Source organism: Amia ocellicauda, chromosome 4 (assembly GCF_036373705.1).
Source record: "Amia ocellicauda isolate fAmiCal2 chromosome 4, fAmiCal2.hap1, whole genome shotgun sequence".
In the NCBI taxonomy this organism is placed as follows: Eukaryota; Metazoa; Chordata; class Actinopteri; order Amiiformes; family Amiidae; genus Amia; species Amia ocellicauda.
Window position 1 is genome coordinate 39,973,254 of NC_089853.1, and position 27,271 is coordinate 40,000,524.

General features: G+C 42.8%; 3 protein-coding genes across 6 annotated transcripts; 1 reads left to right on the forward strand and 2 right to left on the reverse strand.

Annotated features, from left to right (window-relative positions):
- Positions 1 to 172: 172 nt before the first annotated feature.
- nfs1 (NFS1 cysteine desulfurase) lies at positions 173 to 6,319 on the reverse strand. Its single transcript, XM_066702165.1, has 13 exons — positions 6,003 to 6,319; positions 5,753 to 5,829; positions 5,189 to 5,305; positions 4,596 to 4,679; positions 4,195 to 4,347; positions 3,991 to 4,084; positions 3,715 to 3,849; positions 3,337 to 3,494; positions 3,128 to 3,233; positions 2,882 to 2,963; positions 2,659 to 2,742; positions 2,425 to 2,514; positions 173 to 2,002 (listed from the first exon to the last, which is right to left on the reverse strand). Exons 1-13 carry the CDS (start codon positions 6,109 to 6,111, stop codon positions 1,939 to 1,941), a joined length of 1,353 nt encoding a protein of 450 aa, XP_066558262.1. The 5' UTR covers positions 6,112 to 6,319; the 3' UTR covers positions 173 to 1,938.
- Positions 6,320 to 6,893: 574 nt separating this feature from the next.
- LOC136748442 (pyruvate dehydrogenase [acetyl-transferring]-phosphatase 1, mitochondrial) lies at positions 6,894 to 9,621 on the forward strand. The gene is made up of 2 exons (XM_066702171.1): positions 6,894 to 7,119; positions 7,885 to 9,621. Exon 2 carries the CDS (start codon positions 7,938 to 7,940, stop codon positions 9,516 to 9,518), a length of 1,581 nt encoding a protein of 526 aa, XP_066558268.1. The 5' UTR covers positions 6,894 to 7,119; positions 7,885 to 7,937; the 3' UTR covers positions 9,519 to 9,621.
- A 957-nt stretch (positions 9,622 to 10,578) lies between these two features.
- rbm39a (RNA binding motif protein 39a) lies at positions 10,579 to 20,345 on the reverse strand. 4 transcript variants are annotated; one of them, XM_066702169.1, is made up of 19 exons: positions 20,044 to 20,344; positions 19,152 to 19,236; positions 18,545 to 18,606; positions 17,808 to 17,871; positions 16,011 to 16,060; positions 15,557 to 15,754; positions 14,899 to 14,964; positions 14,709 to 14,762; positions 14,483 to 14,600; positions 14,217 to 14,369; positions 13,852 to 13,989; positions 13,648 to 13,713; positions 13,346 to 13,550; positions 12,994 to 13,080; positions 12,561 to 12,593; positions 12,116 to 12,224; positions 11,843 to 11,948; positions 11,677 to 11,755; positions 10,579 to 11,545 (listed from the first exon to the last, which is right to left on the reverse strand). In XM_066702169.1, the coding sequence occupies exons 4-19, from the start codon at positions 17,856 to 17,858 to the stop codon at positions 11,445 to 11,447; spliced, it is 1,614 nt and encodes a 537-aa protein (XP_066558266.1). In that variant the 5' UTR covers positions 17,859 to 17,871; positions 18,545 to 18,606; positions 19,152 to 19,236; positions 20,044 to 20,344; the 3' UTR covers positions 10,579 to 11,444. The 4 variants fall into 4 exon arrangements, with proteins under 4 accessions (XP_066558266.1, XP_066558264.1, XP_066558267.1 ...); XM_066702167.1 differs by lacking the exons at positions 18,545 to 18,606; positions 19,152 to 19,236 and adding an exon at positions 18,173 to 18,252 and having other exon boundaries at positions 20,044 to 20,345; XM_066702170.1 differs by lacking the exon at positions 18,545 to 18,606.
- Between the last annotated feature and the right edge of the window lie 6,926 nt (positions 20,346 to 27,271).

Here is a 27,271-nt window from a genome sequence, read left to right on the forward strand (position 1 = left end):
CTAAATCCGTGCGCAGTGACGACACATCTCAGCAGTCAGCTTTATGTCTTTTATAATCGTGTTTGTTTATTGTTGTCTTTACGTGCTTTTTGCAAACCAATAGAGAATACATGTTTAAATCAATGTGAAAGTAGATTTAAAAAGATTTGTAACAGAAAAAAGTACACCCAAAGACATTTTTAATAGTTTTATTCAGGCAGATGCAGTGAACAACAGTAAAGAGTTAATTATTCCAAACTGGCAAAGAAGAAAAAGTCACATGACCTCAACACATTGTAACATCACAGGCCAGGTCTGACAAACAGCTGGTAAGGAATATGTTCCACTCTTCCACTGTAAACAGGTATACATTTTAAATTCACAAGTTTATAATAAATACAAGCACATCCTTTAAGATGTGCAATAACAGCAATCTTCACTCCTGGTCATTTGGCTTCACTAGGTCTTCAGATTTTCATTCAATACAAAACAGCCGATGACCTCCATCAGTTATTGGCTCTCATATTAGGCATCTACGTGAGCAGACCATGGTGAATATCTCTGCCTATCAATTTGGTTCCAGACTGAATTTTAAAAACAGTTTGTTTTCTCACATAAGCAACCCAAATTTGCTTTAGAGTGTTTTGTCACTATTTTTTTTCTACCTGAGCTGTGCAATGTTTGCACCTGACTGGCACACATTCAATGTCTTTCTCAGTTAATGATTTCATGGAACGATGCATAATAACAATAAAAAAAAAGTTTAAAAAGTGATGACAAATCCATCTTGTAGAAGTAATAATTGGCTATATTTGTCAGTGACAGTGGAACAGACAACCAAAAGACCTGGAGGACTTGTATTTGAGAAGCCCAAGCTATAGTAACACAGGGGAATTAGATTAACGTGATCATATTCTACATCTGGATGCACCAAAAAGTAAATCCCACCAAACACGCTTAAATTTAACATCTTGAGGTCATCAGAAAAACAATGAACACAAAACACAGAGAGCCATAAGCTGCAGACACCTACACTAAGGACCTCTGAATAAGAGTATTACAAAGCAAAGAAGGACAGCTATCACTGAAGCTTTTAAGATCAGTCAGTCTTTCACAATGCATTGCCTATTCTCCAAAAATAGTGATCATCACAAAACTGTTCACACAGAAGATTATAATAAAGTTAAACTCTATTTGTGTTATTGGAGAAGGGTTAAATGCATACTCAAAAGTGTCTCTCTAAAACATGCCACTCCCAAAAGCTCGGTTTAAACAGATCATGTGCGTATCTCCACTTTAAACAACTTTAAATGAAGGATTTCAGTCATCTCACTGTAACTCGTTCTGAAGCAGACTGGAATGTAATTGTAGGGCATTATGCCGTTACCCCATACATTTGTTTCACAGTTTTAAATCAAAAGGGATGAATCTCTGCATACAATAAGCAGTGTGCGGATGATCTCGCCCCCAGCCCCTACTCGTCCAGACGGAGCTTAAATGCTAGTAAATAGAAAGACAAATCCTCAGCCTTTATAAATATAGATCTTAATCCCCAACAGGACTGTACAAACTAAGTTTTCCATATAGTTGTGCGTGCTTGAAAAGATGTTAACAAACTAACATCTATTAAATACTTCTGGAAAACCACCAACACCAATATAAACTAGAACACAGGAGAGAAGAAAAGGTTCAAAGGAACGGTGCGTTAGGGAAACTGCTGACAGACAGGTATGCACAGTGTTGTTCTCGCTCTAGGGACCCATCTCTGGTCCTGGACAGCGACACGACCTTCTGGTTCTCCCCCCTCCATCCCTCAGCCGAACCACTGTGTCCCGAATCAGAGAGCGTCAGTGTGATCTCTGAGAACCGGATGCAGAATTCCTTGGAAGCCGAAGGTCTGGGGCTGCCCGGGACCAGGGGTGGGGTCTGGGGTGCTGGGTGTCCTTTAAGAACGAGCTCCTAATGCTGAGTCCATTTAATGCTCTTCAGGTCGATGCCTTCTTGCACCATTTCCCACAACGGGCTGCAAAAGACCAAGAAAAGCTTCATTGTCCAGCTGTGATCTGGATTAAAGGTTTGGTGCTGCGCCAGGGCTGGACATTTCCACTCCTCTGGGGAGGGTATCCTGCAGCTTATATAATTTTAATAAGCAACTGATTCAGACCAGAAATGCACAGTTGATTTGGAATTTGCTCCAACTTATGACTGCAATCAATCAATCAATAAAGAAAGGACTAAAAACCAGAGAGTCAAACAAAGACAAACAAAAAAATGATTTTCCCATTGTGCAAATGTTCTAGCCCCCCACCCCATTTTCAAATGAAGTCTAGATGCAACATCAAAAAAATAGTTTAAGAACAGAAAAAAAATCGCTTCCATACATTTTACTATGACAGCTTTGACAGCTGACCCACATGTTAGTGTTAACGATTCTCGAGGACCCACCTCATCTCTCTCAGTCTCTTCACCTGCTGGACACACTTCTCTGCGGTGTAATCCACCTCGTCCTCTGTGGTGAAGCGCCCGATGCCAAACCTGCGTAGCAAAGTGGTGAATTAACAATCAGCTTTTCATAAACTTCATAAAAATTTAAAAAGGAATAACCAGCCTTCCACTGGCACAGCCAAACTTAAGGAACAGGACGAGTTGGAAGCTGTAGACCGCAAATTCCACACCCACCTTATAGAAGAGTGAGCCAGGTCTTCGTCCGTCCCGATCGCTCGTAGAACATAGGAGGGCTCCAGGGAGGCAGACGTGCAAGCGCTGCAAACACCAGAACCACAACATCGATGAGCACGACACTCCTCCAGCGTTAGTGACAACGTATTGCAGAGTATTGCGACGCATGCCCAAAAACAGAGTGACTCCCCACCTCACCCTGGACAGCCAGCCGGGCTCTTACCTGCCCGAGGAAAGGGCAACATCCTTCAGGGCCATCAGCAGACTCTCCCCCTCCACGTAGGCGAAGGACAGATTGATGCAGCCTGCAGAGACACACACAAGACAAGACGATAAGAAAACACAGCATCAACCAGCAACACACAGTCAGATGTTTGTGAAATGTGAAGATTTTACGAGACAGAAATACTACTACTAATAATAAAAAGCAATTATCATCATCTTTATCTACAAAATACTCAAGGATCACCTGGGTATCTGTGATGAGGGTCTCCATTCATTATCACATCTGGGATCTCGGACATGATCTTCTGAATCAGCCGGTTTGACAGCATAGACACCCGATCGTGGTCGTACTGAGAGAGAGAGACGTTGAGAGGAGTTTGTGTGCATGTCTAAGAACTAATTAAACAACCCATTGGCTAAAAATACATTTAAAAAGTCTCGTGGGCGTTGTACCTGTATCTCCTGCTGTGCGATCTCGCAGGCAGCTCCCAGGCCCACGGCAAGAGGAGTGGGCACCGTGCCGGAGCGCAGACCCCTCTCCTGCCCACCGCCGCTCTGCAGGGGCTCCAGTCGCACCCGGGGGCGCCGGCGCACGTACAGTGCTCCCACACCTGCGAGAGCACGCATCGCAACATGACACACATGACTCATTACTTTCTGCTTCAGCCCATCCATAAATACAGCTGTTCTCAAACCTCATGCAGAAAAAAAAAAAAGCCTAGGAGAGGTATATGACAACAGATTATGATTTTGTGCAGCAGTACGATATGGAAAATGAGTATAATACACAGGCACCACATTCAGAAGCCCTGCTCTGCGAGAACACCACACCTTTGGGACCGTAGATCTTGTGCCCGCTGATCGACATCAGATCCACCTTCCATTCATTGACGTTCACCGGGATTTTCCCCACGGCCTGAGCAGCGTCGGTGTGGAAGAACACTTTGTGGGAGTGACAGATGTGACCTGGAAGAGAGGTTTTTTTGTTTAGTTTTTTGTTTCCTTAGTCAATATAAACTATAGCTATAAAGAATCAAACACCCCCACCAAAAAAACTCACTAGAGTTACCCCAGATGATTACGACACCGGCACCATTACATTCTTACCTATGTCTTGGACTGGTTGTCTCACTCCGATCTCATTGTTCACAGTCATGACCGACACCAGGCTCGTGTCCGGCCTGATGGTTTCCTCCAGTTGCTATCAAACACAACACAGACTGGATAAGATAACAGGAAGGTGTGAGTGTGTACAGCAGTAATTAGGGTACTACAATCCCAGTTGCCCCAGTTGCCCCAGTGGCCACCGACCTGCAAATCAATCAGGCCGTTGGTTTTGACCGGCAGGTAGGTGATCTCGAAGCCCTCGGCCTCCAGCGCACGGCAGGAGTCCAGCACGCACTTGTGCTCCGTCTGCGTGGTGATGATGTGCTTCTTCTTGGCCTTGTAGAACCGGCCGGTGCCCTGGAGAGGCACATACACAGCCACCAGGTCTCATTACTCTCAGTCAAAAAAACAACAACACGCAACCCTTAACTTCTAGGGCTCCACAACTCAATGTGGTGGATTGTTAAATGATTTCCAGGTTAGAAAGCAGTGCAAATATCCTACAGGTCCCACACAGACCTTGTAACATGCATGTACACTCAGGCTGGCTCCACCTCTCACCTCCATTTGTGTTTTTTTTTTTTTTTTTTTAAGAGCACACTCACCTTAATTGACATGTTGTTGGACTCGGTGGCGCCGCTGGTGAAGATGATCTCTCTGGGGTCGGCTCCAATCAGATCTGCCACTTGCTGCAGATGAGATGAGAGGAACGAATCACAGCAAGATCATAGCAACAACACACTCTCTCTTCTTCTCTGCAGCTTAACAAAACAAAATACATCAAGTCTAAATTCCCTGACGAAAGGATGATTGCCGGTTATTTGTTGACAGTACATTTAATCGAATTGACATCATCTGACTGCAATGAGTGTGTGGCTCCTTAAGTGGCAGACTTTCTTCAACCAAACTCCCTTTTAGTTTAGGCAGCACTGTGGAGTAGTGGTTAGGGCTCTGGACTTGTAATTGGAAGGGTTCAAATCCTGGGTGGGCAGTGCTGTTGTACCCTTGAGCAAGGTACTTCACTTAGATTGCTCCAGTAAAATGCCCAGCTGTATAAATGGGTACAAATGTAAGTCACCCTGGATAAGAGCATCAGCTAAATGACAAATAATGTAATGTAGTATCAGATAAAATGCAGTTCATATACATGAATTAAACGTATGCACAGTAGACACAAAACAAGGTAAATAACGCTTACTTTTCTTGCGGTCTCCATGGCCCTTTCGCTCTCCCAGCCATAGGCGTGTGTTCTAGAATGAGGGTTGCCATAGTAATTCACCTGATAGGGCAACATAGCATCTAGAACTCGGGGATCCTGAAGGAAAACAAAAACAGTCAGTTCATGCCACAAAATTCAGCACACAATATGTACTATAAGAGAGCAAGTAGTTCACTGTCCACAATTCTTGACAATAAGTCAGAGAGAAGAGAATGATAGTGGTTCCAAAGTTACTGTTATTTGGAAGGAAAACAAAAGTATCTGCTCTTTAAGATAAAAACAAAAAAGCATTAACCATGACCCCAGTAACCAAAGAGGTAATTAAACCGTTACAAAACAACGATGCAACAGAGCGAGCTAAAGAGATTGATCTAAAAGTACAATGCGGGCTTTAACTGCACTGCCACTGGCCTAATTCCCATAGCGGATTGGGACAGCAATTCTGGGAAGTGGCCTTGCAGGCAACTTTCAGTTATTTATCCTGCGTTATGTAACAATGCGACAGGATGGGAACGTCCTTAGCGTTTTGTTGGACCGACATACCATCGGGGTTGTGGCTTGAAAGTCCATGTAGAGAGGCCGGAGCTCATCTTTCTCCAACAGCCTGCTTTGGATGATCTCTAAACCAGGAAAACAAGTACAAGAACAGCGTCACACAGACAGTGAAACACGATTCTCGGTGCTGGGCTAGGGCACATTATGTAAACCGCTTACAGCAACAGGAAAACACTGGTTTGTATGCATGTATTGTTTTCAGCGTCATAAACACACAAAATAAAAAGACATTGCGTACCCTTCTCCCGGTGTTTGGCATTGCTGGCAATTTCGGCGTATTTCCACCTGTGAGTCGCAAATCCGCCCCTGACCCCCAAAACATTCTTCAGCGCGGTTCTGCTCAACATTGTGGATCGCAAAAGCAGTTTTCTGTCAACTTGTACTTAAAAACATAAAACACAATAAAAAACGGCCAGGTAATGCGCTTAAGCCTGGTTCGACAGCAGTAGTTGTCGGTGATAGTTTTCCGATTGACAGCCTGTCACACTACAAGTGGGTTTTATATCACAGCGTCACAAGCATGCAGCATGGAAGTAGGAATAAAAAACAACAAGCGCACACTCTCATCGGAAGGCTTATGCAAGGGGACCCGACCCGGAAGAACTTCGTGACCCTGACCTTTGCACCGGATGTTGTATGACCCATCCCGACACCCGCGCTCTCCTTCATGACGTGGACAGGGGCGTGAGGATGCGTGTCTATCGCCTCTCTCGTCTGCGTTATTGCAATACTCTTTCATCAGTTTATTTGATTTTATTTCTGAATTTGCTAAAGACAAACAAACAAACGAACAAAAACCCCACTTCCAACACAATTAAACGTACATATGCATTTCCTCCATCTATTTGTGTGTGTTCTGAATTCTGCATTGCTTGTGTGATACATTGTGCGTCACTGGATTGTGTGGATTTAATTTTGTATTGTATTCATGTGTGTAAATCTGTTTTATGTGCATGATGTAATATATTACACTGACCACTAAATCCTGCAATATATGAGTTTTGTACCATGTAACTTTTTACAGTTTTTAACCTATTATTATTATTATTATTAACAACAACCACAATAATAATAATAATAATAATAGTAATTATAATAAACATTATGCAAACAGTACAGCTTGTTTTAATATAATTAAAGTCAAGGAGACGCTGCAAGCTCCTGGCACTAAAGTCTGTCCTTGGTTCACATCATTGGGAAAGAAGGAAGCAGCTGGTTAAAATGTAACTAATGGGGAGATACAGTGAGCGTAACTGTGTCGGAGACGTATTCGCCACAACAAGGAAGAAGGGAAGATGGAGGGAGTTTTTTTCAGCAGAGGCTTGGTTAAATAACTCCAGCATCGCGGTGTGGGGGTAAGTCCGTCTGTGGAAAATACACACATAATTAGAAGAGGCTCAAGTGATGCAATGCAGGGAATCCGTGCATCCTCCGGCTGCCGATGTTGTAATAATGTTTCCATCCCACACGCAACAAGCAGCTCACGTACAGGATTCCGTTAATGAGAGGAACCGTCTGTTTTCCTCTTTAAACAATAACATTAACAAGTAACTAACATATATTATGGATGATGGGGATCAGGATATTGTTACTTACAAGAAACATGTACCTTATAATATTGACTAATTTGATCTCAGATGTATTTTCATACCGCAGTGTAGCCACTCCCTCGCTGATCCAGGCGGCTGCGCTCGAAGCGTCTCAGAGCTTAACGTTATATATGATCTAATTAAATTGTATTTCTACTCTCAGACCATGTAGCACTTCAGCTACTTATTTGTTATTATAGTTTTTAATTGCCTGTTATAGAGGCTGTGTTGTAAGTAATCTTTCTATATGTGATGTAAACTTTTATCAGCAAGAAAACCAGAGATTCCAACCGTCAGTGAATTAACCCATTGTTTGCACCCTGGTATACGATTGTCTTATATTCAATACAGAAAAAAATGTGTAGTGACAATGATATTGCAAAAGGTTGTTTACTGCTTCAATTAAACTGATGTTGTTCCTTTCAACATAAAACTATGCAAACTACATTGTGCTATTTCTAATAAAGTCCCTAACCAAAGGAGACTTTTTGTTTCAATGATTGATTTAACATGCGATTTATTTCCATGCAGGTCAAAGAAATTTAACTGAAAGGGAAAGCACCATCAACCAAAAGTCTTCAAGGATGTTTGCTGTACATTTTTTGAGCCACTTTGCCACCCATCTTGAAAAAGGCCAGCGGGGGGTGATGCGCAGGCTGAGAGCGGGGACTCTAAGCCATTTGCCCAGACTGGTGCGCAGTGTGAGCGATGTGGGTCTGTGGCCCCCAGTGGTTCCCTCAGGCGCAAGTTACCAGTTCACAGCGGCACCGCAGAGGAGGTACAGAGCCAAGGCGCAGACCAGCCAGATGTCCATTTCCCAGGTGAACCATACGTTGAAAGCCAATGAATACAGCTACAAATTCCATGAATATGAGGGGAGGAATGCCAGCTCGGTGCTGGGGTTTGACAGCAACCTCTTGGCCTCCAATGTGCCCAGCGAGGACCGGCGCAGTGCGGCCACATGCCTGCAGACTAAGGGCATGCTGTTCGGGGTGTTCGACGGGCACGCTGGCTCTGCGTGCGCGCAGGCCGTGAGCGAGCGGCTCTTCTACTACATCGCCGTGGCACTGCTGCCGCTGAAGACGCTGATTGACATCGAGGAGGCGGTGGAGAACGAGCGGCCCCTGTTCCCTGTGCTGCAGTGGCACAAGCACCCTAATGACTATGTCAGCACTGACTCCGGCAAGCTGTACTTCAACAGCCTGCGCACCTACTGGCAGGAGCGGATCGACCTGGACGATGGCGAGGACAGCCGGGACATCCCAACTGCTCTGGTGGACGCCTTCAAGCGACTGGACAACGACATCTCCCTGGAGGCGCAGGTGGACGAAGGGGACCCCTTCTCACACTGCACACCACTGCGCGTGGCCATATCGGGGTGCACCGCTTGCATCGCACACCTGGACGGAGTCGACCTGCACGTGGCCAACGTTGGGGACAGCAGGGCCGTGCTGGGAGTGCAAAATGACGATGGCTCCTGGACTGCCCTGACCATCAGCAACGACCACAACGCGCAGAACCCAGAGGAGCTCTGGAGGGTCCGGTCGGAACACCCGGCCTTGGAGGAGAAGACTGTGGTCAAGCATGACCGGCTGCTGGGCCTCCTCATGCCCTTCAGGGCATTCGGGGATATCAAGTTCAAATGGAGCAGCGAGCTCCTGAGCAGGGTGCTGGAGACCCGGCCCGAGCTGCTGGCCGGGAACGAATATGCCAAGATGCTCCCGGCCAACTACCACACCCCACCCTACCTCATCGCCGAGCCCGAGGTCACCCACCACAGGCTGCGGCCTCAGGACAAGTTCCTGATCCTGGCCACGGACGGGCTGTGGGACCAGATGCACAGGCAGAACGTCATCCAGGTCATAGGAGAGCACTTGACCGGCCTGCACTGGCAGAAGCCCATATCAGGCCTGTCCTTCACCCTGGGCCAGATGCACAGCTTGCTGGTGGAGAGAAAAGCCCGGGCTTCGTCTGCATTCGAGGACCACAACATGGCCACACACTTAATCAGACACTGTCTAGGAGGCGACGGGTTCGGCATGGTGGACCGCAGGCGGCTGGCCAAGATGCTTAGCTTACCCCCAGATCTGTCCAGGATGTACAGGGATGACATTACAGTCACTGTGATCCAGCTAAACACTCCCGTCATTCAGACACATTACTAAGCAAGGCACTGAATACCTTATCACCAATTGAAGACATTTTGTCTGTGAATACCTAAAAAAAACATTAAAAATGGACAAGATCCAGCTTACATGATTAATTAAACTGTCTGACTGTTTCTCCTTACCAGTGTGAAGGACAGTGAAACCCTTTGCAGTTGTCCACGGTGTTTAAGAGGTGTGCTTTAAACCTGGTCGGACCACTGCTCCAGCTCATGCTTTAATGCAGGGGTGGCAATCCCTGGTCCTGGAGATCCACAGGTCAGCAGGTTTTTGTTTTATCCAGATCATTAACTGCTTAATTGAACAAATTAGGCAAAATGTCCCTATGTTCAAGGTATCCAAAGATTGTCAATTTAAATACCTGGAAAACTTGCAGGATTGCAGCCATCCAGGAACAGGGTTAGCCATCCCTGCTTTAATGCAAGAATAACATGCACTCTTACCTAATAAACTGCATGGCAGCAGCAGAAATCAATCTTGTAGTGTTCAGTGAATTTATAAAGATTAGGAAGTAAATTCTGGATTAATGGCTTTAATGTTACTGGTCTCAAAATAACAGGAAAATCTATTTTATATTCTCTATTATTTCAAAGTAAATCCCATTACTCCAGACTCTACCACTGGTGTCCAGAAGTGTAAATGCCAATGGAAGTTAATTCACTTCATACCTGCATCACCTCAAGCATTGCCACAGTCCCGGTGCTCTCAAGATTAAAATGCTGAGTTTCTAAGAGTGTGCAAAATTAATGTGAAAAGTTATTCTGACCAAAAACTAACGGTGATGCACTACAGGACACCCTGGCAAGACAATTGGTGCCTTTCAACTCTTGGGGAAACTTGACAGATCCCAGGAGAATTCTGCATTCATCAATCTGATTAGTAAAACAGTCTACTCAGCTATGAACCCTTAAAATAACCATGACATTGCTTATGTATCCCCTGAAAGACCTCTAAAACAAAGTAATGAAAGCACCTGAAGAAAATGTTTGACACATACAATGAAACCACTTAAGAAAGGGAAGAAAAAGCATTAAGTTACTAGACTGACCACCACAGCCACTTTATTTGAAAGGAACTTTAATCAAGAATTCTTTACAAAATCAAATCTTGATTACAAAAAACAGTTACTTAATAGAAATACCAGGTGGTCTCTTCAAATTAACACAAATGAATTATCTGTCATTTTGTCTCCAGAGCTCATAGAGCTTAAAACATTAAAGAACACAATATGCAGACAGACAAGTATCATTGCACTTTTTTTCCCCTCCCCTCTCCTGGAAAAGAAACAAAACTAAACTAAAACAGCTTTCGTAAGATTGTTTCTTTTTTTTGATGTTTACAGGTATAAAAATCTTACGCTTTCAACTGTACACGCTACCAGTAAAGAAATGCAACATACCCGCCTGTCCAAAAACCTATGAAGCACGAGACTACTGTATGTACAACAAAACATTTACAAGAGATATGATAAAATGGCCAACAGACGAGACCAACATTAGGCAAGCTGTACATGAAACTGCAGTCCCTTCAGTATGTCTGACATTCTTGCACAATATTCGACCAAATAACTCAGGATTGCGGTATTCAGTTACTCAGATTAGCCCCATTTTGTTTTTGCGTTTTAATCAAAAATTTCATACTATCGTTGCAAATGTCACATAAGAAAATAAAACTTATTTCACAATATTACAGGTCTCATGAGAGTGAGGCTTAGATTCTCCTTTTGAAAAGAAAATAAAAAAAAAAGAAATAAAAATAAACCTCTGTGAAGCAATTTGCTACTCAAGTCCAGTTGAAACCCGATCAAATCGCAGATCAGTGCCTTTCCAAATTGCACAGAAAAAGGGGAGCCAAAGAAAGAAAATGCTTTCAGTTATGTACGGTCCAACCAAGGGGCACTCGACTAAAGCAACGGTTTTGGACGAATCATCGACGGGAAGGCATCAAGAGCTGAGTAGCCATTACAGAGTCCGGGAAAAGGTTGTGGTACGTTGGGAGAGGAACATACGCTGCAGTGATCATTTTACCTGTGGGCAGAGGGGAGACGCACGTTAACATGGCATTAACTTGCAAAGACATGAAAAGCATACACAACAGTCCTCAAACAGGTGCACGCGTGAATCATTTACACAGGCTAAACGGGCCCTGGGATATTTACCTGCAAACCATCTTCCGTGCAATGCGTTCACAGCAGCCATCGCCGCAGGGATAGTTGGACACTTCACATACACGTTGCCCTGAGGGAGAGAGAGAAGAGTTTGTAATTTCACAAACGCACAAGGAGCAGCAAATCAACGTTTCGAATGTTTCTGCCCAGGTCTTACTTGAGGTGAATTTTTGTCTACGTAGATGTGGACAACTCCTCCATGTTTGTTGCACTCTTCTATGACATCATCTTGGATTTCTACATCCCAGCCAGGATCATCTTCACTGAAAAAAAAGATATGTATATTCCCACCATGTATTTTCTGCTGAAGGGGAACAGTTCCACTCAAAACTACGATTAGAAGAGTAACTCACACAAGCACACTTTTAAACGTGGCACATCAGAACATCTACCCCCCTTAATCAAACAGTAAGGTGGTTACATTACTCACGATTGAGGGTTGAACATATTGGACAGCTGAAAGCAATGGGTTGCCAGTGGTTGCGTTGGTAAATTCAAGGCCGTGCTCAGGTTCAGATTCAAGGCAGGATTAGCAGCAGCTACAAGGACAAATAAACAACATTTTTTTTAACAAGCACTTCACGATTGTCAGTTCTGCAATAAGTAGAAGCTAAGCCATTTCATAAAGGTTAAGGAAAGACATTGAGAAATGGAAAGTGGAAGGTTTTCAAAACACTAACTGCCCTGAAGATGATCTGCCATTTAAACCCAATGGCAATACTAATCCACACTTTAAACACTGGACATTGTCACGTGCTTCCATTTGAGAGTCTTGGGGTATGAATAGGTCAATCACGCAGACTCTCAAAATGAAACCAATACAGTCAAAAGATGACCGGGAAGGTCCTGCCGAGTTGTAGATATGAAAAACTCACCTTCAGGGGCTTGGGTCAGCCTTGCTTGTAAATCTATAGATTAAAACAAAAAAAAGAGTTCTTTACTAAAAGTTACTAAACTGTGCTGCCTCCTTGTGCTTCAGGGACAGAAGAAAGCTGCGTTTAAACCCACAGTGGACACTCACCACGATTAACATATCCCTAAACTGAACACATCTTTCTCAAACTCTAGGGCTTGTATGACAGGTTAAACGTTTACTAAATGAATGCCTGGTCTGGTCTGTGGAACGGCACTGCTGTTCTGGATGTGCACCTGTTGACAAGGACACCCACTCTGTGCTATGCATGTAGACATGCATGTTGAGAGAAACGGTTTCCCATTGAATGTGCGCCACCAAGGCCTAGTTCCTGTATGTAAGCCTCGCTGCAGGGAGCTCAATTCTGAGCCCAGAGGGGGAGGGGAGGCTCTCACCAGTCACTGCTGCCATCGCGCCGAACGGGATTGAGCCACTCATCTGCAGGGCCTGCTGTGCTGCCGGAGGGATCTGCAGACCTGTACCTGGAACAACGACAGCCATATTACAATTCATACTTCACATGCGCACGCACACACACTCATCTGAGGCAATCAGCAGGAAGATGCTACTTAAACATGTACAACATTCAGCTTGCCAAGCATTGTTCATGTCAGCAAATGTTTAGCAGCTTCTATCATTTTCTACAAGATTTAAGCCTTCCGGTCAGCTTGGAAAACTTCAGAGTGCTGTGCCGACGCTTCCTTCAATGATACACGCTCTTTAGTCCAGAAAATGACTTTCAATTACCTTCAGCAAGTCTGGCCATCAGCTGTAACCGGCCAGTAGTTCCCAGGTCAATCCCCGTCCTTTCCAGCTCGTCACTGTCCAGGAATGAACTGGCCGTGGACGCATCAGTGCGCTCGGTCACATGACCAACTTTCATAGGTCTGCCGGCCAACTCGAAGCCATTCAGCTGCTCCAGAGCTTTTTTAGCGCATTCTGCATCTGAAAACTATAGACAGTTGAGGAGAAGAAAAGTTTTAGTTCAAAGCATTTATTGGAGCAGAAATGCCAATTAGAGAAATTAGAGGGTGGCAATTCAATCTTACCGTGATGAAGCCGTACCCTTTGGAGCGACCAGTTTCACTGTCCATCATGAGCTGAATGCTTTCAATCTAGGGGTGAAAATGACAGGCCAGATTAAAGAACAGGTGAGAAACAAATATACACAGAGAATGAAGGAAAACCACTTGAACATGGTAACAAGACAAAAGAGTATCAAGAAAATACTAAAATCAATAACCATTCCCTACCCTTCCGAAAGGCTCGAAGATTCCCCGCAACATGTCTTCTGTGATATTGAAGTGCAAAGACCCAACATACAGCCTCATTGGGCCAGCATTACCCTTTTGCAAGTTGTTGGCCATCGCAGCAGCCCTGTTCTTCTCAGCCTGCACAGAATATGTACAGAAAGTTATTTCTGCCGGATATAGCAATTTATATTAACATACATTATATATAATCCTGTCACTATTCATGTGAAACCTTAGGTAGCAAAATCAACATTCGTGGCACAAATGATGTTACAAAATGAAGATTTCTGATTGATGTGGGATGCAAATCTTTATGATCTCTTGGGGGAGGATAAAAAATACAAATAAAGCTGAACAACACTCACCTGTGAAGCCTGTACAATGATTGGCACTCCCAGAAGCCTCTGCCCGGTCAACCCAATCGCCAGAGGTACAGAGTTGGCTTCCACAAACTCAATGTAGGCAATGCCCTTCGACCTCCTGGAGTTTCTGTCCGAGATCATTCTCACATCTCTCACCTATTGAGAAGCAAATACGTAGAGAAAAGGTTTTAGGTTTGTAACTACAAACAGGAAGTACAGCATCCAGAGCCTGCAATTTGAATACAAAAGTAATAGTCAAAGCAGCTTACCTTCCCTACTGCAGAGAAGAACTCCTCCAAATCACGCGGTCGAATCCTGGCTGCAAGCTGCATGCAAAACACAGTGCGGGCATCTCTCTCCTCGGGTGTCAGATTATCAATGGGCTCTCTGAAAGGAAGCAGAAAGGGCAAGGATTAAAACAGAGGGCTCACGTTCAAAAGGCAAGTGGAGGCAAATAGCTGAATATATATCATACAATCCTTCATTAACCCTCACCTTACTGGACTCTTGTCTTTCTTGAAAGGGCTTCTGCTTCTAGAGCGTCTGCGGCTAAAAGAAAAACATTCAAGGTGAGTTTAAATTGACGGCATTCATGTATACGTTTTTTTTTTTGGGGGGGGGGGGCTTCATACACTGAACAAGCAATTACCCACACAAATGACATAGAAAATAGTGTAATAAAAACCTTAGTTTGATGGCAGGTGGTGGACCAATCTTCCCTCTGGAGCCACCGTTAAATTTCGCCCCAGAACTGCGATTAAAAACAAGGTTCATCTCAGTACCTATGGCTTCATAGTAGTCTACCCAAGGGTGGCATTCAACAACCGACCCTGGTCTATGTCAATTTCAAATAAACCTTACGCTACACCTGTCTGAACATTAACATCTGCTCTTACAGGCCTGGATTACCACCGACCTCACACAATACTTCAGGAACCGAAGTCCAAGACTCGTGCTAACGTGGGTCTGTGAGACCAGCCATTAAGTGTCAGACAATTATAAGTGGATAAATAGAAGCAAGATTAAGATTTTAATTCTTAATTAGTTAAGGTGTTAACTAGTATACATACATTTGCATGGTTATGAAAATGCAACTCAAAAGTTCATGAAATGGAAGAGAAACTGTCCTCCGCCACCCCAAGTAAGCATGCAGCAGGTGAACATTATATAGACATACATGAATATTTATTTGAAGCCTTATTAGAAACCAGTGAAAACCCATATGCAAGGACAAAAATACAAGACTATTCAGATTCTCTTCAGTTAAAGCCTTTGGGAGTAAAGCACACTGGACGACACAGACAAGAGTATAGCTCTTGTGACGGCAGAACCAGGAGACTCACAATGGGCTCCTGCGGGCTCTGTACCGGCCACTGCGCTCCCGGCTGCGAGAGCGGGAGCGGCGCCGTTCCCTGCTGCGGCTGCGTTTCCGTTCGCGGCTCCGGCTTCTCTTCGTGTCGCGGCTTTTCTTGCGGTCCTTACTCTTGCTGCGCTTCTTGTCGCGACTCCGGCTGCGACTTTTGCTCCTGCTCTTCTTTTTCCTGATTTTAGAGAAATAAAAAGTAAAAAGTGAAGAAACCACATGAAATTTAAAAAAAACTAAAAATCAATTACAATTTGCATTTAAAATCCTACCACCGCCCCCTACCCAAAACACTCATTACAGAAAAATCTACTTTTTGATTTAGTAATTTAAACTCTGAAAACTACAGGAACTTAAATTACACCTCAGAGGTTTTAGAGGTCTATGTACAGGTCTTCAAAAGGACAGGTGAAGAATTAAGATGTCGCACTCACTTCTTACTGCGCTCCTCATGCCCATTCGCATTACTGGACTTGTTCTCATCCTAAGCAGGGTCGATAGAAGAACATCATGAGGACGAAGAGGTAACATTTCAAGTCGTCAAGGTAAAGGGGGATGGGAACAAAAGAAAATATAAAATACAATCATTTAAAACATTCATAGACAATATTTAAGAGTCGGACAAACTTATAAAGTTGGGTCCTCTTTTAACCACTTTGCTGAGGTTTATCGTTTCCCCTCTCTCTCATTTCTACTATAACATATATATTACAACAATTAATACAATACATCCAAAATGCAAGGTCTATTAAGAATCTTAGCTGAAGTGGTTAAATGTAAATTTCGGTATACTATAAAACAAAAAAAAACAAGACCAAGTTTAGTGAGTATTTGCTCAGCAACCCCTCCTGATCAGTACCAAGGCTATCTTTGCCTAAGACCAAAGTGGCCATGCTAGCAGCCAGCCACTAATCGAGTTCCTGTGATGGATGCCATTCCAGTGATCTTCACCCATTTTCGTTCGTGGACTGTAAGAGCTCGATGCCACCTCTGTCACACATCTCGCCCTGAAGCAAACAGGGATTCACACTGCTTAGTAACGTCGACTCCCAAGAAATTCATTTTAAAAAATAAAATAAAAATCCACCAGTTCAAACTATTGCAGCTCCCTATTTTCTAACCAGCTGCATGGAAATAATCCATTTAGTTATTTGTTTTGTTTTTTTAAGGGAAAACTTCCTTTGGTTTGGAAGAGTTAACATTTTAAATGTGCGAAATGGAAATTAAAAAAAACAAAGGTGATTGAGAATTACAAAGTTACCACTTAAAAGCTACAGGTTCTTTGAAAAGCTTTTGAATACTTGAATGTGTAAAGTAAATAGTAACTGGTGTTAAGACATGCAAAAATGATTTGAAATGCTGAGTAACCTTAACAGCCATAAAAAAAAAAAAAAAAAAAAAGTATACCAATAAAAAGGGATGAGACAGTATTCACATTTTATGACATTTGCCCCCATTAACCGTGCGAAGAATAGGGAGAACAGCAGATCTACCCTGATGGGTCTCACTAGCTCAAGGAAATAAAGTGACAAAGCCTAGACGCTTCTCCCACAAAATAAAAACAATCCAACCTCCATTTACAAGTAAAATTCATCAAAAGCATGCATTAATGTGGATCAATAATAAGCTCTACAGACAAGACGGAAGTATAGTTATACAGCATACAGAATGGAGTGACAACACTACAAAGCTCATGCTCTCCTCATCAGGAATCTGAAACAGCATGGTATAACTATACCTGGTCTCCGGTAAATTTGAATACTGTCTCCATAGTATACAAAAAAATAAAAAAAATATGATTTCAGGTTAAATGTGTTTCTGTCATCCATTGCATTCACCTTGTTGCTACCAAACAGGTGCTTGGATGTTCAAAGACGAGGATCTGTTTACCTAGGGGACCACAGTACATGGATACGTTGCGCAATTACTACCTTACTGTTTGACAGTTCAGACTGGAATCAAAGGTGAATTCATGGGAGTAGAGGTGAGATATCGTTAGGCAAGTCTACAAAAAGAGATAGATGGGCATTTATTCATAATTCTGAATTGAAACTACTGCAACATATCACATCAGCAAATAAAAAAAAAAAAAAACATTAAAAGTCAATTTTCCATCAATAAATTAAAGAGGGTTGGGGAGAAAAAAAAAAAAAAAAAAACTGTAATAGAGCAGTAGTTTCACGTGCTGCGTATTTCAGAAATCCCTACCACACCCCTTAAAATGCACTCACCTTCTTGTAAGGAGCTTCGAGCATAGCCTCAATATCAAAATCGTCTGCCATATTGCTGGTCAACCTAGGAGAAAGAGAGAGCAAACCTTAAAATGGAACTTGCGGATGTGCCAATTAAGAACTAATTGCATATCAGACAGAGCTACCTTAAACAGCTGGCATTTAAATTACAACTTATTCAAACTTGCTAAATGCAGTGATGCCTGGACTGAAAACAGACAAGACAGACCCTAGCTCAAAAAACGTTACATTTGCTAGATACCAAGGCAAATGCCAAACCCAAAGGGGCTGATATCCTGCCATGGCATTAGGGCACGGTCAATGCTGGCCTTCGTGCAACATAATTAAAATGTCGAAAAATGCACCTTTTCTCCATTACGCATGCAACCAACCGTCAATTTCTGTCGTCTATGACTTGGATCAGGGAGGGGAACACACCCTAATCCTAAAAATAAAAAAAATATTGAATCTGAATACTACAAAGCAGGAGAGGTCATCACTGCAAATGGATAAGCTACTTTTCACGTTAACTTTATTCTTCACCAGCTACCCATACAAACCCAAAGCCCCCCCTCCCCTCCCTCAAACCCTGAAACCAGATCTGCAGAACCCCTCCCGCCTCCCGTCCTAAAAGCCAGATCTCTCGAGCCACAACCCTCGCACAAACACAAATACCACAATAAAAGGAGAGGGGAGGGGGAAAGGGAGCTGTGGTCTTGTTCTTAGTTTGGCATTACTGTCATTCTTGGCCTTGGTCCTTGGTTAACTGACTTTATTACATGTCCTTGCAGGAGAATACCTGTCAAGAGAAGCAGGTGGGTGAGTGTTCACTCTCCAGAACCCATTTTCCTCAGGATTACTTTCTCCTGACAACTAACCACATTGCCAGAGCACCTCAGAAGTTGAGGGCAGCCTTTGGTTTTACTTCCCCCACCCTCTCCCCAGTAAGTGTGCATTCTGACTAACAAATGGTTCAAAAACAAAATGGAGGATGGCATCTAAAGTGACAGATGTAAGATTACTATTGGATGGGTGATGAAATATTGAATGGTCCTTCAAACTTATGCATTTTGGATGCATTTCATTTTTGGTGTGAAGTGTAAGATTTCTAAAACGATTCGCACACCACAATTGTAAATGGTTTCTTTTCAGAAAGGGCACAGAACGACCATTCAGTATAAAAACTACCATGTGGTGCGTTTAAATCAATCTGTTCTCAACCGAACAAAAACTTGTCAACGCCAGCGATGGACACATTTCCACCCATTATGTACACAAAAAATGAGACTACAATTTCCCTGCAAAAGGAATTGGAAAATTGAAACTTGTAATCATGCCACTTACTGAATTTTAAAAAGTGAAAGTATTCAGTTGTTCATAATCTGATGTGCTTTGTCCATTAAAATGTAATAGGCAACTCCCCAGTAACCTGTTGACACAAAAGACTCCACACGTGCATTAGTGGCCCCACGCAGCTGGACTTCATGAATATCAAACTACATCATGTCGTATAAAGGGCTTTCACAGGGGGACGTGCTTATTACACACTATATACAGCCTCTCATGCTGGTGAAAGGTTAAACAATCCAGGGTAAAACTCCACATTTAAATCTACTGGGAAGCGATCAAACACTGCGTTTTGCACCAGGAAGGCCTAAGTTAGTCAGCCCAGACCTGCAGCCTATCGTTGAATTACCAGCAGCCACTGCAAATAACTGCAGATAAAGTTGACTTGCATTACAGTACTACACAAACAGACCTCGTCCAAATCGTTGTTTTATACTTGGTCTCAATCAGACAAGGCAGTAGCCAGTCTTTAAACCTGCCATCTAGCTAGGCTTTGGGAGAGTTCCTCTAGTCATGTCGCCCAATATACTGGCTTTTACTTTGCTTTATTATAGATCTCAACACCCCCCGTTCCCACACGCTGCAAGGCCCGTCTATTATTAATGCCCCCAGCAGCGAAATTAAACTCGTCATCAAACGGGCTCTTTCCCCGGACAGGGAAAGCCAGCAACCCTGAACTGCTGGAGTCAGGGGATTAAATATGCATATAAATACAGGGGGGAAAATACACACTTTTTTAAAATGACGATTAATACGATAATGACGTAACAGCCCCCACCCTCCCCGCGTGCCTACACTGTGACTACGAATAAACACCCGCCTAAACACGCACGCCTGCGCGGAAAATAATAACCACAATCTGACAGTACTTTGATTTTAAGAAAGTTACCTTAAAGAAAGGGATCTCGGTGATTTGAATCGTCTCCGCGGCGGCGCCTCTTAGGCCGTCGTTGACCTCCGACTGTTTCTTTTCCTTTCCTTCCTCCGTTCAACTAAGCAAACGACCACGTCGATCTCTTCGCCTTAATATTACCAGATCTACTTTAACGTCCTGGCGTCTTTAACCCGACTCGGCGACCAACAGCCGTTAAGTAAATAGTTAAATATTTGTGTCTCTTATTGTGTGAAGTTTCTCTCACATAGCCCCAGACATACGCTGCTCACAAAATGGCGACGCCAGCCAACATGGAAGGGGTCTCCTAACCGACAGTCAAGGGGCTTCTCGCGCAGCGCAGCCCGGGGCAGAAGTGCTCCGCGATTGGCTGCGAGCGCGTCGTCCGCCGTCGAGGACCAATGAACGATTGCCAGGATTTCCGCGGAGCCAATCAAAGACAGGACATTAGTAGACGTCAGCCAATCAGTTCGTACGAAGGGGCGGGGACAGAAACAGGTCGAGGCTTTTTGTTTTCGGAGGTTCATAACAAAAGCGCTGTGTGTTGGGCGTCATGGCTGCGGACTGCGCGGATGCAACACTGTAACACGTCGATTGAAAGTTATCAACAATTTGCTAAATGTGGTGTAACTACCATTGCCATGAATGACTAAGATGGTAATAAGACTCATAATAACAATATTATGATGATGATAATTATTATTATCGTCAATATAATCATAACAATAACTAGAAGGTCAGAGGTACTGTCTATGAATATTATGTAATTACAGAATAATAATCAAGAATAATTATGCATTTGCAGTCGTTTACTTTGTTTTCAGTTTGATGTCAGTACAAATAACTGGTTACTTTGGAATATTAAGTACACAACACACATTATTATTATTATTATCATCATTATTTTTTTATATTAATTTTATTTTAATCATATGTATTATTGTAATAATAAATACATATTTATATGATTATTGACTAATATAGACTAATTTGTCTGTTTTTACATCATAAACCCTTTATTAGAGACACAAAAGGGAAAAGACAGGACAGCTAAAGAATGTCATACTATAACAAAAAGTGCTATACGGTAACAAATGTGTTAAATATTACACATTCAGTTGTTGTTTAAGGACAACAACATGTTTTGTTCAAATTTAATAAGGTGCATTTGTAACACAATAATGTGTTTTTCCCACACATACACATTTTTGTGTTGTGCTTTGTTGAATTTTAACACACAATTGTGTTGTCCTTGAACAAACACTGAATGTTTTAAAGTTTACACATTTGTTTTTAGAGTGTATCATACAGGAGCAAAAAGTGTCACTGGACATATAATAATAATAATATGAAAAGTAATAATAATAATCCCACAAGAGAACAGTACTCTGAGTGTTTATCACAGACTAATACTAATACTGCTGGATAGGCAAAACACAGTCAGTGAATCTGTCAGTGCATCAGTCATTCAGAAAATTGTCCCAGACTAGAGGACAGCAGCGTGCCTGGGGACATGGGTGTGGCGTGGCAACAGGGGAGTGTCTTAGGGGACAGAAGTGTGGCAGCCTCATCTTTTGCCTGTATAGTATACCACCTTATTACTTTACCACTTCACCTGGTCTGTGTTCATGTGCTTGTTGCTGTTTCTTTGTTTGCAGGAGATGGAGTAGAGGATAAACATTACTTCAAAGGGAGTGGACAGAGGCATTTACAATCAATCATTGTATTACTATTATTTATGTATTTAATTTATTATTATTATTATTATTAGCAGACACCTTATCCAGTGTGACTTAATGTTCACTAATTTTAATGCATTACAAAAGTGCATTGATGAATTGCATTTCTTTACGTGCGTCTGTGTAAACAAGGTCACTGTCTCGCGGCCTTGCTGTGCTACGGTACTGTGCCATAGTGCAACCCTGATACCCAGAGGAACAGAGTCTGATAAGAACCAGTTTTCTCCAGAAATTTGGGCTTGATACATCATACAAACCCCCCTTATATTAAACATTACGTATGCCTTAATTCTCCCCGTTTTAACCATATATGGGTTTTCTTAACGAGTTTTCAGGCAGAAACCAAACTTGCACTCATCACGGGACAGACATGTGGGTCCTGTTATCTTTCTCTCCTGTCCAGTCTGCATAAAAGTGCCTGTAGTTTGTAACTTCTCTAAGACTGTTCTTCAGATCACCTCTTGAACCTCTTCCTTGCAGCTGCTTGTAATAAAAACCTTTGATTGGAAATATATATCTCTCTCTGGATTTCTACGACTCTTCATGCAGTAATACAAATCAGCATAAAAAACAATAAGGACATATCCTAGTACAATGAGCTAATAAGTGCAGACACAGATACATGTTCTGTGCTAAAAGGAGGGGAGGCATAGGAGAAGGTCCCAGTAACACAATAGAAGAGCTAACAATACAGCAGTACGGAGGAGCATTGTTGCAGTTTAATGCCAATTCAAACCGTGCTGGTTGCTATGGAATCCTAAACCTAGGTATGGAATTCAAAGGACACCACGGGACACGCGTCTTTTACCACACCACACTACACCTAACAGCATCTTTTACCACAGTACACCACACTACACCATACTACACTTGAATGTGTTTTTATCATATGATTGTGATTGTGATTGTGATTCAGGACATTTTGAAAAGCCAATAATGAGAATAAACAAGCAAACAAACAAACAAACACATGTATACATACATACATTTATTCCTGGAAGGTATTGGTTACAATATCTATGATGCCCACTAGAGGGACATGTGATATACTTGTTTGTAGCTTGCACATGTAGCAGCAGCAACCACTTGCATGGTGCAGATAGACAGCTCATAGTAAAGTTTGTGATACAAACAACTGAACTCTTGCTGTTTGTCGCCATCGTTGTAAATACAGCTGTGAGTTAATCTCTGCAAAACCTGGGGAACATGAGAATGTGTTTCTGAAAAAAATGTCATGCAGATGCATTCAAAATAGCAATGATGAAACATAAATGAACCCTGTAGCTGTAATTCCCTGACAATGCTGATGTATCCTTTAGCAAAGTTCCCAGAATGCTCCAGTAAAAACCCAACCATATAAATGGATACTCCATTTAATCCATTGCCTGAAGAAGGCCTCACCAAGTTGTTTTCCACATAATCTGCATCTATAGCTTTCCTTTTCCATGTCATGCCTGCAAAGTTGATTATTTCATCTTTCCATCTTTTATCATCATCTTCTATGTCTGTTTTCATCTCTTGGGATCCATTCTTTTGTCTTTTGGATAGCTTCTTTTGCCCATCTTTGATCTGTTCTTCAGTGATGTCACATAATTTATCAAAAGAAGAGTGAAAATAGGACGTAGTACAGTTGGAAAAAATGGCATGCCATTGAAAGGAAATCTATCCATTTGCCAGAAGAGAAAAGTATTTCATCAGTGCATCTTACCAGTGCTCACTTATGGCTCTGAAACCTGCTCAGTAAACTTAAAAAATATACAGAAGCTGAAAACAACATGAAGGAGCATGGACACATATATACTTGGAATAGCACACATGTACATGTATATACACTGAATCCTCATTTAATCCTAAAGGATAAGTGAAAAGCATTTTGTCAGGGTAGCTGTCAGATTACATACCATCAAATCCAACAGAAGCAAGCCAGAGAAAAAACGCCATTGTTCAATGATATTGATGTCAGCTGTCATTCGGTCCTGTGTAACTCAATAAAGCCTTACTTTTGTTGTATTTGTGTGCTTGCCAGTGGGTTCAGATTTTGATCCACTTTCCTTCTCATGATGCCTATGAGCCACAGCGCTGACATTACAATGACTGGATACTATCACCCTGAGCATCAGAAAGGGAGTTTAGAGTGCATATTTTAGTAGTACATGTATCCATCTCAAAGGATGTTTGCTTGTATTGAAGAACACCTTAAGGTAAATTATAAATGTAACTGTCAGAAAATAACATGGGAACCTTGTTAAAATGACTGTGCCAGGGTAGCTTGTCTGGCCCCACCTTGGATCCAAACTGCTGTCTCTCAGGCATCCTTCGAGCGTGCTGTTCCACACAGTCGCACAAGCAGAGTGACAAACCCATCACGCCAAAACACAGGAGCTTTGACCTCGCACATTCAGTGTCCTGTGTTCAGAGAGGGATAACGCAGGGATAACTTGCTCATACACAGTGAGTCCTGTCACACCAGTTCACCAGTCTTAATTCTGAGATTTCCTTTTCCGAGACATTCCTTTTATGCTTCTCCACGGTCTAATGGAAACAAATGAGAGCCCATATTGCTGAGATAATCTGCTCCGATTAGCATTAAACGGTTTTCAGAGTTTGCATTGTGTTTTCGAGTTACTTCATGTTTTACAGGTTAGCTTTTAATAACAATCAAACACACAAACGGACAAACAAAAGCTGTACAAGAGGTTTGTCTCACAACCACAATGGTTCATTTGGGTCATTCCTTTGTAGTTCCTGACTAACTTTCAAAGCTATGATTAAAGACGTTACATTAAAATGACATTAGTACTTACCACGTTAAATTTGTTTAATACCGTTCTGCTTCAGAATGCTATCGGAATGCTAGTCTGCAGCCTTTCACTTTTTAAATGGCCCCATAGAGGCCTCTATGTTGAAGAGGTGGGGTTTACATTGGGATTATTAATTACTATTATAAATCTGCCATGCTAAATCAATCCTTACAGAGCCCTGCTTTTATGGAAGCTGTCACAATGGTTTATAGACTGAGATGTACAATGTGCAATCCTGAAATGATTTTGTCTTAAGTTCCTAGAATTTCTAAGAAAAATTAACACGGCTGAAGCCAGATCAGTTTTGTCGTCTTACTGAAATTATTGCTGCTGAATGGTGGCTATGCTTCCAAAAGGATTATTGTAATTCTATGCATTATATGTGACTTGGTTTAACAGAGTGTTGATTGCAAGCTCTGTTGCAGCCCTCTGAGGCTACCAAACTCTCTTACACAAATACCCCCAACAAACATACCAACAGGCATGCAAATAAACACTTGTGCAGACAATCAATCAATCAATCAGTCAATTTTGTTTGGTATAGCGTCCTGTGCAACAAATGGCCACAGAGCAGGTCTACAATAACTGATCAGTAAACATATAGACATACCAACACTAGGGGAACAACATGCCCCCATGATCTCGGCTCTCTGTCAGGAGTCTTAGCTATGCCTGGTTGTGAATCCAGGCACAAGCAAGTGTCATGCTCTTCGGCCTCTTACCTGTGAACCTGTAGCTTTGAGGAAAGATAATGCAAGGTGAGTTATTCACATATATTCCTACAGACGACAAAAGAAGAGAACACGCACTTTTTTAATTTCTGATGTATATGTTTCTGTAAACAAAAAAACTGACCAAACAAACATGCAAACTGTGTTCTTAAATGAACACACAAACACACAATGAGGGGTGATTGGCGTGGCAGCCCTGTGTAGCTGGGACCTTCGACCCTCATGCAGCATCCGGTCGGAGCCCTTGGCCCGGTCCACAGGAGGCAGTTCACATGGCAGTGCTACCCAGCCCTGGCACTGACCTCCCTTCCACATTGTTTCATTAAACTGAGCTCCAACACAAACATGCTCTGGCTGAATTCCCCAGGTTCACTTCAGCTGGGAGATCCAGCCAGCCCCTATAGGGAACAGGCCAGAGAGTCCATCTGACAAGATTTCAGCTTGCCTGGCCACAAACTAGGGTTTGTTTGTTTTTCCTCTGGAAGAAAAAAGAAAATATGCAATAGTATCTATCTTTCCTAATCTGGGAGTGTCACATATACTCACATATACTTCCCAGCAGCAATACAGGAGTCTAAAAACCTAAAGTACCGGCTTGCCCTTTGGTTCTCCTTGGTCACTATGAAGACACTAAACTGGCCTGAGAACACAAGCCTACTCCATGAAGCTCATTCTACATCCAACACAGTGGTGTCTCAGAGAAAGCTCTCTGCTGAAGTGCACTGTCCTCCTCACAAAGCCAATCCTGAACACAGCACGGCATTGCACTCCAGACACAGCCAACATCTCGGCAGAGTACTGTTTGCATCTTGTCCCTGCAGTTCAGCACATGAATGTGATTTCAAGATGGTGACAAGGTGCCCCTCCAGTCTGGTGTATAAATCTGCAATGCTAACTACCAAGACAGAGGCCACAAGACCCACACATCATACAGCCAGGTTCAGTAAAGACACACATTATGTCCTCTCTGCCATAAAAAAAATCTCTAAACAGGCAGAAGAATTTCCTCTAATTGAAAACAAAGTTTCCGTGCTGAGCAAAAGCAAAGGACTGGGAGCCATGGCCAGCCTCCAGGGTTTTCATCTGGAAAGGCTGCTGAAAAATATTTTAGCTGCATTTATTCCTGCTGTTCCTCAGGAGCTCTGGCACTGTGACCCGTCGTGCAGTTCTCCAGTACAGTTTTGCAGAAGGCGAGAGTTAGTGCAATGGGAAGAATGTTGCCTTGGATTGGAAATGCGGCAGCTGAGCGACTGACTTACCAGCTGACTGCGCCTGTGACCGAAGCCAGGAGCACTCAGACACACCCTGACCCTCCCTGTCCCTGTGTCCCTCTCTCAACGCCACACCATCGGTACAGCGTATGCTCAGGCAAGTCTGCATATATGTCAACACCGCGAAACATGACCTGCAAACTCACATGGATTCCAACCCAATAAATGACTTCTGAATTTCTATCCTCCTCTCAGCTTTGAAGACCAGACATGCAGCAATCACCTATAGCCCCCCAAACCGTATTATTGTAACGTGGCACCAATATTTGTGTTCATACAGTTTCATTCTGGACTTTGTTTAAATTCTGATTTGTGCTGTAACAGACTACGGACTCAATACAGTCCAATCTACTGAGGTCAGGATGGCTGGACTGTAGTTGTCTCTTTTGAAGTTCTTCGCCGTGCATTCTGTATTTAGCTGGCTTGATAACATGCTGCTATTTGTGTCTCAAACTATGATATTATTAGTAGAAGCTGAAGAGCAGGCATGTGTAAAGTCTTGTGATGTAGGCAAGATTCCCCTCTCCGCCTATCTTATCGCCACTTCTAATTGTAGAACTCTGGGAGTGATTGTGTTTTGACCACACCAGAGTGAGAAGCATCAGCGATCAAAAGGGAACCTTTGTGGAGCACCGTGGTTATGATGCTTGTGTCATTCATGTCTGAAAAAACAAACAAATAAA

Bases quoted from the DNA above. Each gene is read 5' to 3' on its own strand.
- nfs1 (XM_066702165.1), bottom strand. From the start codon at position 6,111: ATGTTGAGCAGAACCGCGCTGAAGAATGTTTTGGGGGTCAGGGGCGGA. The intron at 4,348-4,595 runs GTGAGTGTGCTC...GTGCCTCTCCAG, and splicing joins CCAACAACATGTCAATTAAG to GGCACCGGCCGGTTCTACAA. The intron at 4,085-4,194 runs GTCGGTGGCCAC...TGTGTTTGATAG, and splicing joins ACGGCCTGATTGATTTGCAG to CAACTGGAGGAAACCATCAG.
- LOC136748442 (XM_066702171.1), top strand. From the start codon at position 7,938: ATGTTTGCTGTACATTTTTTGAGCCACTTTGCCACCCATCTTGAAAAA.
- rbm39a (XM_066702167.1), bottom strand. The intron at 13,990-14,216 runs GTGAGTGTTGTT...TATTCTGTGCAG, and splicing joins TCATTGTACAGGCTTCACAG to GCTGAGAAGAACAGGGCTGC. The intron at 13,081-13,345 runs GTAATTGAAAGT...TCGTTGTTCCAG, and splicing joins GATGGCCAGACTTGCTGAAG to GTACAGGTCTGCAGATCCCT.